The following is a 17,270-nucleotide window of genomic DNA, read 5'->3' as shown; positions in this document are numbered from 1 at the left end:
CTTTCTATTTTTTGAAAACCAAAAAACATTTCATTCCCTCTTGAACAACTCCATTCAGTAGAAGGAAATGTAATAAACTCCAAGTTGTCTTGCAAATATTTAAAATTATTGCGTCCATCATTTTTAGATTTCATCTTGTTTCTTTGTCTGAAATGCTAAAAAATAATAAAGTAATATAAATATTATTTTTCTACAACATTAATATTTTTACTTTAAAACTGACTTTTGTTTTTCTTTTTTAATACTACTTCTATACTATATCTATTATAAATAAATACAATATTATATATTATAATACTTTTTAATATTATTACCTTTTTTCTCTGCAGAAATGTGTGTGTATATGTATATTTTATTTTCAATCTTTATTTTCTTGAATACTGATACTGATAAGTATATTCTAAATTATATATATTATCATCTACGGCGTTTTCTTCTCTAAAATATATTTATAATTATATTAACCTTATTTAAGATAAACATAGTTTGTATTATATAAGATTTATATTCTTTATATTCTTTATGTTCTTTAAAAATTTGTAACATTTTTTTTATTTTTTAAAAATTTATTTGTTTATTTCAATTTCATACTTACGTTCCATGCTTTTCTAATCCTTATAACCTTTTCTCTCACTGTGGTCTCATCTGTCATTGACAATTTAAAGATGGCGACGAAATGTTGCAAGTTATTCCACTCGGCAAACCTCCTCCTTCACGGAACATTTTTCGTGACCACTTTCAATCTATGTAGTTACGTCTCCTTACTTTTACTTCGTGGGCGAGAAACATGGTCATGACCCCCACCACCAATGGCGCTAGTGGACACGACCCCTACCTCCAATGGCGCTAGCGACCTAAAACTTGCATTTTGTCACTACTAACAATGATAAACGCCATAAGAGGGCGTGGCTAACAACAATTAAGTGAAACCAAAACGCCATAAGAGGGCATGGCTAACATTAAGTGAAACGTGAAACCAATATGTCGCCGCAGCAAGTGAAGCGAACAACAATACGCAGAGAGAAAAGAAAAAGTAAGTACGAGAAAAAAATTATTTAGTATAATAATTATTTAGTATAATATGAAAAATATTTTATTTTTTACAGAAATGAGCGAAAAAAAGAAAAATACTCCCAATGCAGCGACTTCTGCTGAAAATGCAGAAATCGCTGCATTGAAAGAAGAATTGAGGCAAATAAAAGAAAAATATGGCGATAGCCAAGGGTTAGAACCAATGCCACCGGGGCCGTCATCATCGGTGCCACCGCCGCCATCGGTGCCACCGCCGCCATCGGGGCCACCGCCGTCATCGGGGCCACCGCCGCAAAAGTATTTACCAACACTATTGCAGCAGCCGCCGCCGCCGCCGCCGCTGCCACACGCATCAGCATCACCTTCACCAGTGGTAGATACATCGTATCTACCACCATATATCGTGAAAGGTAATTAACAAAAAATTATATAAAAATATCCGTTTAAAAAAATATAACTAATATTTTATTATTCTTTTCAGAGATCAAGAATTGGCAGCGGCAGCAGCAGCAACAATGGCAGTGGCAGCAAATGGGAGTGCAAAATTACATGCCAGTTCTACGTAAGTTTTATTTTTTATTTTTTACCTCTGAATTATATTTTTATATTTGTTTTTTGTTGTTACAGCACCACGGTGGAGTAGAACAGGAGGAAATCGCGGTCACCGAGGAGGTCGCGGTGGAAATCGCGGTGGAAATCGCGGTGGAGGTGGACACCGGCCGGTCCACTTCCATTTTTAAAACTACTACTGTCCCCGTTGTTGGTTTCGAATATCTCTGGTACTTTAGAATACAAAATTAATGATATACAACCAGTAAATATTTTTTTATTATTAGTACATTAAATTTTTTTTTATTATTAGTAGTATCTACAAATTAGAAACGCAATTGGGTCGATTTCGCGAACAGTAGGATCCATTGGTTTCCAAAATTAGAGAGAGAGAAATGTATTATATCGGTAATATTAAGGTATATCGATTAAAATGAAATTCAAAGTTTGCGTGCAATACTGAAATGAAAATTTATGTCAATATTGAAAGATTATTTTTGAATTAATTTTAATGAAATCTTGTTGAAAGTATGCTCACAAATGTGATGATCTCTGCTTTGAGGCGGTCACAGTGCTTTTACCTTCGTTGCACAAAGAAAACCAACAATAGGGCAAATTAAATTGAGCACTATATTTTTGACAAGTTACAATAATACCAATACAAAACGTTACACGCTCTATCTCGTGCGAATAATTCTTCCCTGCGTTGAAATTAGATAAAGTTTGCGATAGCAATTTATTTGTGCACTAATTGACGACTGTCGATTACTTTATTTGCGCGAAGGAACGGAATGGCGGAATTTTATAACACCAAGGAAGAATCATTAGCACGTCACAGACGAGAAACATACACATAATCACTAAAATATTATATAATAATAAATTGCGTATTATTAGCTGTTACGAAAAAACCTATTCATTTTATTTGTAGCGAGAGATGCGTGTTCTTGTTCGCAAAAATACTTGCTCAATGTCCGCGAGAACTCGTGGAAATTTTTTTTTATTCTCAGCAAGAACCAACACCATTATCGATAAGAATGTAATTTGCTGTGACTCGCATTATCATAATTATTGTATTATTTATAATTTTTTAAATATTTATGTTACTATTCCTTTGATCGAAATTGGCTAGCTTATATAGATCGGTTTTCCGTTAACCATTTGCACAGAATGGTCGCTTACTTACATCGCTTAACGCTATAATTATGATATATTACGATATTATAATATTCTCTTAATCATTCGTTGATTTATCAGACTGCAGTTATGATCGATACAAACTTGTGTGATTTAAGTTCAAGCATCTTTGTAAAAAATACAAAATGACAAATGGCTGTATGACTGTGGTTTTAGCATTTACACTTCATCATTTGATATTGGCCCTGCATATTTTCCTTAGAATCATAATACCTTTTTACCATGATAATAGCGAATAAATAATTGTAAAACATTTCTACGTTACATTATAGAACTCGATTTTGAGCATTGGTGATTTCTCTCGCAGATGCTCTCCAGCATATGACATTTGTATGACATATCGCGTAAGAGTTTCAGTATCTGTCTTGTAATTTTGAAATGTAAACATACTTAGAAAAATAATTATTCGCACTTTATTTACCTTTAAACATTAGACAAACAAAAATATATCAAAAAATTAGAACGTGTTTTAGCAATTTAAAAGAATGATGAAGTCTGAGTAATACTTGCTCAATGTCCGCGAGAACTTGTGGACATTTTTTTTTATTCTCAGCAAGAACCAACACCATTATCGATAAGAATGTAATTTGCTGTGACTCGCATTATCATAATTATTGTGTTATTTATAATTTTTTAAATATATGTTACTATTCCTTTGATCGAAATTGGCTAGCTTATATAGATCGGTTTTCCGTTAACCATTTGCACAGAATGATCGCTTACTTACATCGATTAACGCTATAATTATGATATATTACGATATTATAATATTTTCTTAATCATTCGTTGATTTATCAGACTGCAGTTATGATCAATACAAACTTGTGTGATTTAAGTTCAAGCATCTTCATGAAAAATACAAAATGACAAATGGCTGTATGACTGTGGTTTTAGCATTTACACTTCATCATTTGATATTGGCCCTGCATATTTCCTTTAGAATTATAATACCTTTTTACCATGACTACGTTATATTATAGAACTCGATTTTGAGCATCGGTGATTTCTCTCGCAGATGCTCTCCAGCATATGACATTTGTATGACATATCGCGTAAGAGTTTCAGTATCTGTCTTGTAATTTTGAAATGTAAACTAATACTTGGAAAAATAATTATTCGCACTTTACTTACCTTTAAACATTAGACAAACAAAAATATATCAAAAAATTAGAACGTGTTTTAGCAATTTAAAAGAATGATGAAGTCTGAGTAATGAAAACTTGCGAGCAAACCACGCAACAGTCATTTGCGTACTATTTTCTATAAAAATAACATTGAAACACGAGTCACGAGTTCGTATATATTAGAAGCGAATGTAATTGGCCGTGTAATCCGTATGATAACATTGAAACACGAGTCACGAGTTCGTATATATTAGAAGCGAATGTAATTGGCCGTGTAATCCGTATGATTTTACATTGTTGTTTGTAGTAAAAAATATGTCCCAGGAACATCCTCCACAATTGTGTGTGCTTCACGACCAACTGTGAGCCTTTTTCAGAGAACATTTTCACTACGGTGCTCAATCTTTCAGTCTCGGAGGAAGACCTAAAAAAATTACATTATTACATTAATAAAAAAACTAAAATTAATTCAATATTACCATAATTTGTATATCAATATATAATACATTTAATGCCTGCGTTCAGCAAAAGGAACAACAAATTTTGCAGTATATATCAACCATTAAAACGATCAGTAGAAAGAAGAAGTTTCAAGCTTCCAAACGCTTTTTCTTAAATTAAAACACAATGATTTTCGCGGAGTTACAATAATTTGAAGATTGGTTTCTTTAGCAATTTTTCTTGATCACTTAATTGTTGCGAGTAGTGTATATATTTGAATTGTATTGTACATATATTAATATATTAAATAAATAACATATTTCTAATGATTGAACATGGAATAATGAAGAATCAATTATAGAAAATAAAGTCAGCAGAATAATAAAAATACTGTTTAATATTTACCTTGTTGTAAATTGAGAATGATCCAATCATTAATGTCAATCTTGTGCGATATATAATGGTACGGTGTTAGTGTAGATAGCCAAAAGTAATGTGTCTCGATGTTCATGAGTGATTTCGTCGTATCGTATATACCACGTATAATTTATATTGTTTCATATTAGGAAATTGTATATGTTTAGAATTAATATATGTGATTGATACTAAGTTAGTAAAATAATTTTGTGTCACGTACAGTACAGGATAATGTCCTTGCATTGACCAAATATCGATTACATCTTCTATATTAAAGTTACATATATTACTTGTTGTACCTAAAACACTTTCCACAGCGTTCCAAAATGATACGATAGTAGATAAATTCTCAGTATCTGTCGCGTTTGTCTGATTATGCCTGAAAAATAACATTGCAAAAATTTTTCTTATCATTTATAAAATTATTACATCATTTACTATAAATAATAATTCCTCAATATGTTGTTTAAAATTCTTTACATAAAGAGTAACTAAAAGTAGCCGATAAGTTTAAAACGGTTAGTTCCTAGTTTTGAACAGTAGATGTTGAAGCATGTCATTTGCTTTACTGTTCAAATTTTTTATTTCATTATTATTATCATTGTTTAAAGATATAAAAAGATATTACTCACTGTATGTTTTTATACATGTTGAGACTAGTCCAAAACTTCATATCAGATATTATATGATATAACATGCGCCATATAATAGATGCTGTAACGATTCAAATTGTAAAATATTTGTTGAATAGTATAATGTATTTTTTTTACTTTTAATATAGTATTAATTACTATTGACATAATAGTAATTAATATTTTAAAATAGTCTTAATTTTTATTTTTAATATACTTATAATATGTTTTATATATAAATAAGTTGTATTTTAATCGATTTACAGTTAAGTTTTCTTATACTTTGTTACAAATTTTGTAAATTTACATAGAATTATCAATATTTCAAAATTACATTTTCTTTGATTCTAAATAATATTTTAGTTATATTTGCTTAAACTTACATGTGATATAATAACGGGATAATTTAAATGGCAGAGAATCTGTAGGAAGATCATCGAAACGTAAAGATTCCTGTTGTACTTGGATGTAAAATAAGTCCATCGTGGAATATAACCGAGTCTGTAAAGCGTGACATGATCGAGTAAATATATTTCGAGAGAAGTTTTTTAAATTTTGGCAACACGTATTTAGCGCTGTTGACAGCTGCTATTAACGTTTAGTCGTTTATATTAAAGTATAAAGTAATGTACTAATAATGAAAGTATAAAAAAACCTGATTCAAAATATGTGCTGCAAGAAACGTAATAATATATAAATCCTTCTTTGGACCACAGAAACATATCATCATACCAATAAGAAATCGTTTTACGTGCTATTAAGTTTGCCACTTCCATTTTGCGAACGGGATGTAATGTATAATAATTATTATGATAAATATTAATCTGTTTAATAAGATATGTGGGAATGCCATACTAATTCCCATTTTAAGCATCTGCAAGAAGAATTTCTTGATTAGAAAAAAAAACATACATTTACGACACATGTTATTTATATTCTATATAAGAAGAATAAATATAATATAACAACTATTGTAGTTAGTCGTACTAAAGCGGTGTAAAATTTTCATGAAAAATTAAAAGAAAGTTAGAAGAAAGAAAGAATTATTTGTGAAAATGCAACTCAGTTAGCACATGTTTGTTTCATATACGTTTTCTAAACATATCCAATGTATTCACATACGTTGAGGAAATGTTTATGAAACGAATATGTGCTATTTGGCAATAAGTAAGAGAAACCAATTTTTATTTCTACTAAAAATTACGTTCTTATTACAATATTACAGATAATTGAATAACCTAATAAAAATATAAAAGTATTATATACATACATATAAAGCAAGATAAAAATTATAATTTTTTGCTTCTTACTATAAAAGGACAATCTCGTTGATCAATCAAAACTTGATAAAACATATGTGGCCTGCCTTTTACTTCTTTCTCACCAACATTGTTGAAATGTTATCCTCTATATAAAAGATAAAGTTATCTATATATATCTATATATAACATCCATGTAAAATACAAAATACGACTACGCATACCCATCTTTCTTATTGAATAGAGCTCTGTCATATTGGCGCGAGACACTACCGTGTCTCTTGATTTTAGCCAACCAAGGAAATAAAATCACACCTCGATATAAAATCAACACATATACACTTATACACTTATTTCACTTAATACGAATTTCTAACAAATTTGGTCACTCGCACTACACTGCTCTGGATAAGCAGTCTTATTAAGTGTGCATAGTGCGAGTGGCCAAATTTGTTAGACCGAATTCACTATTATCACTTTTTTTTTATTTTCACACTTTCTGAACTGAAAGGTTATGTAAATAAATAAATGCAAATGCCAACGTAAGCGCGCGCCGCGCGGCTTCTCAGCGCCATCAGCGCACCTAACGTCAGAAATCGGAACATGGACATTTTAGCTGGACATTTTTATCGTACTATTTTAGACATTTCGACTTTGGACTATTATAACTTTTTTTCTACAGCACCTACAGTAAAAACAAGCATACTTTTCTTATGTAATTTGGGTATGCGCTATCGATTGAGCCTAACAACAACTCAATCGGCCCAGCCGTTATTGAGATCCGATAAATCCGATAATCTCGGCTCGTCTCAACTTTCGGGCTCGCGTAAAGATACACGGTCGGTCTTGCGCTGCGCGTGAACTTGGCGCGAGACACTACCGTGTCTCTTGATTTATTTATATGAAATATTTAATCAGCATATGGCTAATTTCAGTTTAATATAGCTTGCTAAGCATAAAACAGATTCTGAATAAATTGCAAAATATTATAGATAATATTCGATAATAGTCGAATATTATTCTATATACTGTAATGTAAATTCAGCTTATGTGGAAAGAAGTTATGCTATTCCAAATTTTATTATATTTTACGTATTGTACTATACTTTTAAAAGAAAATAGCTTATTTTGTAATTTTAATAAAAAAACTATGTGTTAATTTTGAAAATAAATAGTAACACTTAATAGTTTTTGCATTTAAAAAATACATATTAATTGAGTACAGAGCATCTGTGTATAGTGTGAGTGAAGTATTGTTTATATCTATGAGTGCATTTAAGGAGATGCTTATTAATAGTAGTACAGATATGTATGCCATAAATGAATTCTGTGACATTCTAAGAATTTGTGACAAAATGCTTATGTATAGCAAAACTGTTAGTAATTTTAATATAACATTATTATCTAGCAATTTCTAATTCTACTTTTTTAAATTATATTATTAATTTTAACGTTTTTTAATTATTTTTTAGATGGAGGAAATAAATGGGAGGAAATCTGGTACAATAATTTACGTTTATGATGATTATATTTATAACAAGGATTCTCGTAATCCAAATATTTTGAGATGTAATACTCGTCGATCTACGAATTGTTTTGGTACCCTTAAAGTTGATAAAGATGGCAAAATACATTTAGTTCAAGATCATACTCATGTTCCAATAAAATGGAAAGTAAGGCATTTTATCATGAAACAAGAAATGCTGCAACTTTGTCGAGATACATCTTTACCATTGAAAGAAATATTTGATAGTGTCTGCAGAAAGTAAGTATTTTTCAAGTTTTAGTATATTTTTCAGAACATTATATATATATATATATATATATAAATAGTGTGTGTGCGTGTGCGTGCGTGCGTGCGTGCGCGCGCGCGCGCGCGTGTGTGTGTGTGTGTGTGTGTGTGTGTATGCACGCGCGCGCACTACTTTGTTTATAAAATTTGCACAAAATTACTTTAACTTGATTCTTATTTTAACACTCTTTCTTAATTTTGTGTTATTTGCATAATAATTTTTTTTTTAATTTAACAAATTTTGCAGAATTTAATGGATTAATTAAAATGTCTGCTAACATTTCTTGAACAATATTTTAGTTTTATTACTTTATTTTTAATAAATTTATATATGAATCTGAATTTAACATCTATTTTAGATGTTTGACTAGCACTCTATTTTTAATGCTATTGCATTGTGATTGTCTATATGTTTATATATATATATATATATATATTACTGTACATTTAAAAAATGTACAATGATTGCTACAGTGGTTGACTCCTCGTTTCAATCACAGGACTAAAAATTTTTTATTGATCTATTTATGTTGTTTAACTTTTTACTACAAGTATCTCCCTTGCATTTCCTATCATTCATTTTTAATCCTGAAAATCCACTTGTGTAATGATATTTTTTTCTTTTAATTCATTAATATCTTCAATTTTATATGTACTCTAAATATTTTTTTTTGGAGATTTTTTCTTGTTTGATTACATTTTTTTTTTTCTAAATTAAAGATTATAGTAATATTGTATAAGTATACAATCTATATGTCAATCTGGTGTATTACATATTCTTTTAGATCTTTTTAAATTTGTTCCCCAATTTTCTTTGACTGGTTTTTCTTTTTTAATTTCTGTTGTTTTTTCTGCATCTTCCTATTCATTACCTTCATCTTGAACTTCTTAAAAGAGATTTATTTATTGTACTTTTTTTTAACAAGTTTTTAAGCTTTTTTAAATGTATCTAAATTTTACATTTCTGCTATTATTTAATGCTTTTCTTTGTTCCACAATGTATGCCCTATTAATATCCTATAAAGAAATAACTCTTACTTCTCTTATTATATTGTGTGTGTGTGTGTGTGTGTGTGTGTGTGTGTGTGTGTGTGTGTAAAGGTCTTATTGTTTTTTTAAATTAAACCACCAATTTTTTTTATAAATTAATTTTTTTTATATAAATCCATTCATCACATTCTGTGTAAAAAATTATAAGGATGCGGATGTAATGAACAAAAAATGAATAATTTACGAGATATTTTATATCTTAGTTTGACATATTTTTTATAAAATATAAAATATCTCGAAAAATATTTAATTTTCGGTAATCTTATCTTAATACCTTAATGCACAGAATAATGAGGAATCAATTAATTGTGTAAAAAAAAACAGTTGTTTTTAAAAAAAGTATGCAACTGCATGTTGCAAATTACATATTTTTTTTAAAGCAACTGTATTTTTTGCACCAATTGATTTGTCTCATTATTTAGTGCATAAAAGTATTAAGCTTCTCAAAAATTAAATGTTTTTTTTAGGTATTTTGTATTTTATGACAAAATAGATCAAACTAAGATATAAAATATCTTGTAAACTATTTTTTTTTTCTATTATACCCTTATAACTTTTTATACAGAATGTGATAAGAAATCGATTTATATAAGAAAATTATGATGATTCAACTTAAAAAAACAATGGTGACCTTTAAAACTCAAAAAGGTCACAAGTTAAAAAAAATTTTATGTACATTTTATTGGGGACTAAAAACCATATTTCCTTTATTTTCGTTACTTTAATCAGTTATGAGATATTTGTCCGAATAATTAGACGAACACCCTATGTATGGTTACTTTCATTCAATTCATGTTTTAACAAACCTAAGTTTTTTTTTTCAAATGCTCAACATATTTTTATGAGCTTAAAGTTTTAAATACAGTATATCTATTTTATATTGGCTTCTTACAATTTAAAATATTTTTATAAAATATATAGTATAAATAATTTATTTGTTGATTTGTAATGTAAGTTTTTAAATTTTATTAACATTAATATTATAAATACTACAAAGATGATTATAATATTCATTTTTTATTATTTTATTTGAATAGTCATGAAGATTGACAATTTTTATTTACATATTAAAGTAGGAAACAGAAGTTTTTAAGAATTGATTAATATAATGATTTTATTGATTGTTATTTGTGCAATGTTTTCTGCTATTGTTTCTTTTTTTGGTAAATTTAGTACGATTAAATAATGACATTTTATGTCTTATATAAATATATGTGTATATTCTACAAAGAAGTTAAACAAAATTAAATAAAATTAAGGATCAAATATACGAATTTTTTGCAGAAAAACGAATAATTTGTTTACAAATAATTTTGCTCTAAATAAGATCATTTCTCACAAATACTAGTTAATGAGAACAAATTAGAGAACATTTGAAGAAATATTGTACATACCATATAATGTCTATACTACCTACTTGTTCAATTTATTTCTGAATTTTGTACGCTTTCATTTGACTTTAAATATGAATCATAGATTTGTTAAAACATGAATCATAGATATTACATACACTCTTTCTTGAGATATCAATTTTAATTCTGTAATTAATATAAGAATTTATTATTGTTGCTTGTAACTTATATTTGTTGTAATACAGATATTTGTTTGTAATATAGATATCCTGAAGCAGCCACAACATTATCATATGCAACATTGAAAACTACATTGTACCGTGAAAGAATCAAACTTCGCCCAACTTTACCAAAAGATATGGAGACTCTTGCTACGAATTTATCAACTTACCAACCTCTTGAAAAATTTTACAAAGGAAATGTAACTTGCAGCGATGGAAAAAAAGCATTAATATTTACAAGTAATGAGCTATTGCAAGAATTACAAAAATCAACAGAACTTTATGTCGATGGCACATTTAATGTAAGTTTGTATATCTTATAATACACACACAGTATATTGTTTCTATATATGTATATGTATATGTATATGTATATGTATACAATAAAAATAATATATAACGATACTCGGTGTAAACTGTGAGGATAACGAGCCAGAATTGGATGTTCTTTTGTAATAATTAATTTGTTAAAACTCTTAATGTTCATTTATTAAATTTTTGACGTTAAAAACTGTAGATGTTTCGGTCAAGTACGCAACCATTATCAATGCAATAAAATTAGTTGTATATAAAAGTCATGTATGGATGAGTGATCATAAAGTTTTAACAAATTAATTATTATAAAAGAATATCCAACTACTGACTCGTCATCCTCACAGTTTATACCGAGTATCATTATTAATACACACGAGTCTACTATTTAAGAGGTTAAAAGTAATACATTTAAATAATGTTAACTTTGCAGATTGTTCCACGTGTACCATTAATGAATCAAATGTATACACTACATACTCGATATATATATGAATGTAGTAAGTAATAAAAATATATTATAACATGAATTATCACTAGTTAAAATATTGCATATGTATAATATTACTCAATAAATCATTAAAAAAAATAGTATAAAAAAGTTGTAATATAAGTTAATTTATTTTATTAATAAATACTAATTTTATTCTTTTATAATATAGACATAGAAAATGTCAAGTTTAAAAAAAGTAGTTTTAAAAAAATATAATTTAATATTTATTTTATATGTATATTATGAAGTTATAAATTATATAAAAGTATATGATTCCTCTTATTCTTTATAATAAATCTATGAGCCTTTTAAATATGTTTTTTCTTTAAAAAACAATAAAATCATGATTTGAACAATATCAATTGATGCTTTATCCCATACTCTTATTCATTGTTTAATTATAATAGGAATACTGTAATTTGTTTATTTTGCAGGGTATTGCTATGATCTTTATCCTGTGTGAAAGTCGTTCTAGTAATATGTACAGAGCTATTTGGAACAAAATTCTAGAGTTAGTGCCAATGCTTCAACATAATGTAAAATTTATAATGAGCGACTATGAGACAGCAGCCATGAAAGTGATAAATGAACAATTTCCAGCAGCAGCAGCACATGGGTGTTGGTTTCACTATAATCAAGTGTGCATTATAATTTTACATAATTTATTTTTTATGTTTATTCTATATTATTTACATAAACCAGTTATTATAATACATAAATATTCACTTACAGGCACTTTTGCGTCATTGGCGGCGATTAGGCTTAATGGATGCACCAAGAAACATTTTATCAATGACTATGAGTATGGCATTGGTTCCTTCTGATTGTTTTGAGGAAGCACTTTCCTTTATACAATTTGAAGTCGATCAAATTTCTCATGAATATCCTGCTGTTAATGATTTTTTAACATATGTACGCAAAACTTGGTTACTACTAGCATCAAAAGTCAGCGTTTATGATTGTCCTGTAAGGACAAATAATATAACAGAAACTTTCCATAACATAGCAGGAAGAAAATTCAGTAAATCTCATGAAAACGTCTGGAGTTTCTTAGGTAATGTTCTCATTAATATTTTTTTCCATTTTATATATAAAGTAAACAAACTTTGACAAAATAATATGCTTACAGATAATCTGCGAATATTAATAACTGACGAAGAAATAAAACTGAAACGTTTAAAAACAACCGAAACTACTGAGCATTATACAACTATTAAAAACAGAAATCGAGATAATAAAATATTAAAAATGCAAAACTATTTTGCAACAGGCAGGTTAGTTTATATAAAATTCTATAACACATAATCTTTCATCGACGTTTTCTTTCGCAATTTTTAATCTTTGCATAACACATTAATAGCGAATTGATTATACATTATATAATGTATTATGCAAAGACTAAAACAGACTTTAATTTTAACAATTCATAAATTGACGCGATAATCAAGAGCTGTTAGATATGAAATTGACTTGACAGCGAGAAATAATCCGCATCGAGATTCGAGACTTTTGAGAATCGATATAATATAAATTTTTTAAATGAGAAGAAAGTCGACTTATAAAAGCACACAGAATAGCTTTATTTATAAAAAAATTTAATTTATTGTCGTTTTTTCAATTACTTTTTTGTATATAAGCAGTATATTTTTGAAAACCTATTGTGTACTATTTATATCTATTGATTCCTATCATTTTTTAAATAAAAGCTTTGAAAAAAAACAGCTATTTAAAAACAGCTATTAAAAAATAACAATTTACATAATCTTACATTTTTTTACATCAGATAATTACAAGAAAAATTGATGTATCTAAAAGAACAGATAAATGTGTGATTCTATTTATAAGATTACTTTTAGATTGATTTTTTATAAAGATTAATTAAAAATAAATATCAATATTTTCAATTTTGTGTTAAATAATTTTCATTAAAAACGACTAAATTTGCGACTGAACATGAAATGAAGATATTAATTTCCATTTTCGGCATCCTGCATTTATATTGTAAATTTAATATTTTTATATGTTTCTTTTTTATTTCTACATATGTAATACATAGTAGTATATATGCAATACATAGTAAAAGTATTTTTTTATTCTTTTTAGGTTGGATCTCAACAATTTCTTACGTTTTTTCAACGACAAATATGAAAATATGATAAAGGATAAATTACTTTCTAATGGTATGTCTATTATTAGTAATTAATAAAATTTGATATTTGAAGCTTTCGCAAAGTGGAAAAATACTACCCTCTGATTTAAATTCATCTAAATAAATATATACAAAAAAAACTTTATCTTGTAAAGATATTATATTCTTAAAATATTTAATATATATGAAATAAAAATGTTAAATATCTTGATTGTATGGATATATATTTAAATTTAATATAAAAATTATATTTTTACAAAAGATAACATACCTAATTCAACATTTGATGAAGAATATGATCATGTGTATTTAGAAACAAAATCAAATACACTGCATAATATAGAAGATGACACAAAAATTAATACAAAAAGGAAAACACCATTACAAACATTAAATTATGAGGAAATGAATCATTCACGTACAAAATATCACAAAAGAAGACAAAATAATGTGTTAAACACTGATAAAGGTAAACATGTAAATTTTAATATTACATTTGCAAGCATCATACTTTAAAAAAAAGTGAAATACAGTGGTTTGAATAAAATGAAATAATATACTCCATTAAATTTATTTTTATTACTTTTACAACTGAATAACATAACATATATTATATAAATTTATAACAATTCTACTAGATAACAATTTTGTTTTTTTTTGGATTTAGTATTTGACTGTTATTGATCTTATAAAATTAATGTTTTTATACATCAAAATTGATAACGGATATATAATAAGTTATTGTATATATATTCATATTAAACATATCATTATTTATATTCCCTTACAAACACAAATTATAATACAATCTTTTTTGTACATCTAAGATGTATATATTTGTTTATATTAAAAATAAATTTTGCAATTACAGTAACACAAATTTCAGATCCTACATAGAAAAATTTGGACATATATAACCAAATTTTTCTATGCGGGATTTTATGTTTTTAAAAAATATATATCGCTATCATATTATTATAATAAATATATTACTATAGTATCATATTTGTTAACAGAAAACTTTAATAGAGAACACGAAAACACACAAAAACAAGATATCTTAAAATTACCAGAGTTAAAGGTGATTTTACAAAGGATAGATAAAGTATCAAAGGAAGAAATAAAAATATCATCAAAAGAATCATCAAAAAAACGTCGCAGAATAAGAATTTAATTTAATTGCAGCAAGGTAATTATTTCACAGCATTCTACTGATGCAGAATTAAAATAAAATAAAATTTGTTAACTTCGACAAATATTTATATACTTAATATTAACATTTTCTTTTTCTAATAAAAATAAAATATATAGAAAGTACTGGAAGATGAATATTTATATTTAAATTAAGTAAATCATATTTATTCTTTGGATTAGAAACTGAAGGATGATATTAAACTGCATCAGAAGAAGAATGTACGAAAAACATATGTACTGTGTGTCTTGTAAACGAGCGTACACATGCTTTTATACCTTGCGGTCATTTGGCTTGTTGCTTTTTATGCATCGAACGTTTAGAAGCCGATCGATGTCCGATATGTAACGTAACATATGATAATTACGTAAGAATTAGAAAACCATAAAACATTCATATCTATCTACATAAAACATTTATATCTATCCACGTAAAAAATTTAAATTTCAAAATTGCTGATATTAATATTACTTGATGAGTTTCGAGAATTTAAGTTTCAAAAACACTGATATCAATATTACTCGAATGATATCAATATTGATGACAAAAAGATTCTGTGATAGAGATAGATGTTTGTGTAATTTTACTTTGGAAAGATATATATATATATATATATATATATATATATATATATATATATATACATATATACACATCTATAGATTGATTATACATTGTTGCAAGAGGAGTTAATAACTTACTTTAATAAGATAGATAAAAGTTCGATTCTTTTCTCCGATAATAAGTGCTAAACACGTTACACTTTTTTCTATTTGTCTACAGAGTGGTTCTACAGTGCATTGAAAATTTCGGTTTTTATCGCGAAGAATGACAACTTAATAATGGCTTTAACTGAAAAATACTTTGTATTGACTGACAATCAGGCGACAATTTGCGTTGTAGGATCACCCTCAGAATAATAGTTTGTATATTTTGAAAGATGTATAGATTATAGAAATTTCAGCTTTTTTCAGATTTATTTTAAGTCAAAATATAGGTATAATTTATAATCAGATACAGACATTCAATTTCTGTAAATGTATGTTTCTTGCGTCAAAGATATATGAATGTTTTTATTCTTTTTTTGTTACATATAGTATGAAACTGTGATTTTATTTTATACTATTATACAGCCTTAACCAAATAAGGCAAAGTACCTGACTTATTGTATGTATTTTATATATAATACCAGAGATTATTGCCTAAATATAAGTAGAGTTGAGAAGTTGATATCAATTAAATGTACCGGAATGTCTTTGCTATAATGGTACGTACAATTTATTTTATCCAATCGCATTGAACATTTAGCTACAAATTGATGGATGACGTCAAATTTTTTAATTTTTTTCCTGTTTATAACTATGAGTAAGAATGACTATGAGTTATATCTTTCAAAAGACGTATCATTATAGAAATGGCAGCATTTTATATTCTAAGAAAAATGTATCTTTCGCATATAACGTAATTAGAGATTCCAATTTGTGCAAAGCTATAAGATGCCAAAGATACTTTTACTTTTTTCTGTAATACTGTTACGAATATGTACTAAGTGTTGTGATAGTTTTATACTTCTAAGTAATATAGGTCATTTATATGAAGATACAGATTTAATTTCTGCAAATGTATGTTTCTTGAGCCAAAGATATTTCAATTCTTATTTTTCACTTTAAACTATTGTTTAAATAAATATTTAAAATATAGTGTGCCGCATTTTATATATTTAGTATCAGTGCTTCGTTTTCATTTGAATATAAGTAGAGAACGTTTGGTATCTCACACATTTGCACAAATTAATTCATATGTAATCGATGAAATGTACCGTTATATCTGACTGTCATAGCTGGGATGATTACTATTTATTATATCCGATCGTTGCGAATATTTAGCTACAAGTTGATTGGCAACACACAATTTCGCATTCATTTCTTCATTACGTCTTATTAGAGAAAACCGTTTATATTTTCTCAGAAACGTACTGTTATAAAAATTCGCTGATATAATTACTCTAAGTAATTACGATTGACATACAAGTTAATATATAGAGATTTTACATTGTAC

General features: G+C 27.2%; 1 protein-coding gene and 2 long non-coding RNA genes across 6 annotated transcripts; 2 read left to right on the top strand and 1 right to left on the bottom strand.

The window, feature by feature from the left end:
* The first annotated feature begins 491 nt into the window (after positions 1-491).
* Positions 492-3,982, top strand: LOC105667589 (uncharacterized). Its single transcript, XR_010891299.1, has 4 exons — positions 492-1,033; positions 1,107-1,442; positions 1,514-1,594; positions 1,660-3,982. It is a non-coding gene; the product is annotated as an uncharacterized lncRNA (long non-coding RNA).
* LOC105669385 (uncharacterized) lies at positions 2,193-7,927 on the bottom strand. 3 transcript variants are annotated; one of them, XR_010891304.1, is made up of 6 exons: positions 6,876-7,927; positions 6,048-6,799; positions 5,776-5,893; positions 5,393-5,474; positions 4,749-5,139; positions 2,193-4,326 (listed from the first exon to the last, which is right to left on the bottom strand). It is a non-coding gene; the product is annotated as an uncharacterized lncRNA (long non-coding RNA). The 3 variants fall into 3 exon arrangements; XR_010891303.1 differs by having other exon boundaries at positions 5,776-6,266; positions 6,703-6,799; XR_010891302.1 differs by having other exon boundaries at positions 5,776-6,799.
* Positions 7,928-8,123: 196 nt separating this feature from the next.
* LOC137001185 (uncharacterized) lies at positions 8,124-16,793 on the top strand. 2 transcript variants are annotated; one of them, XM_067359551.1, is made up of 9 exons: positions 8,124-8,416; positions 11,110-11,368; positions 12,306-12,509; positions 12,604-12,925; positions 13,001-13,145; positions 13,975-14,051; positions 14,283-14,489; positions 15,037-15,209; positions 15,332-16,793. In XM_067359551.1, the coding sequence occupies exons 1-8, from the start codon at positions 8,124-8,126 to the stop codon at positions 15,192-15,194; spliced, it is 1,665 nt and encodes a 554-aa protein (XP_067215652.1). In that variant the 3' UTR covers positions 15,195-15,209; positions 15,332-16,793. The 2 variants fall into 2 exon arrangements, with proteins under 2 accessions (XP_067215652.1, XP_067215653.1); XM_067359552.1 differs by lacking the exon at positions 14,283-14,489.
* The last annotated feature ends 477 nt before the right edge of the window (positions 16,794-17,270 follow it).

This window comes from Linepithema humile, chromosome 7, assembly GCF_040581485.1.
Source record: "Linepithema humile isolate Giens D197 chromosome 7, Lhum_UNIL_v1.0, whole genome shotgun sequence".
Taxonomy (NCBI): domain Eukaryota; kingdom Metazoa; phylum Arthropoda; class Insecta; order Hymenoptera; family Formicidae; genus Linepithema; species Linepithema humile.
Note: the sequence above shows the minus strand (reverse complement) of the source record. Positions and strands in the feature narration are given on the sequence as shown.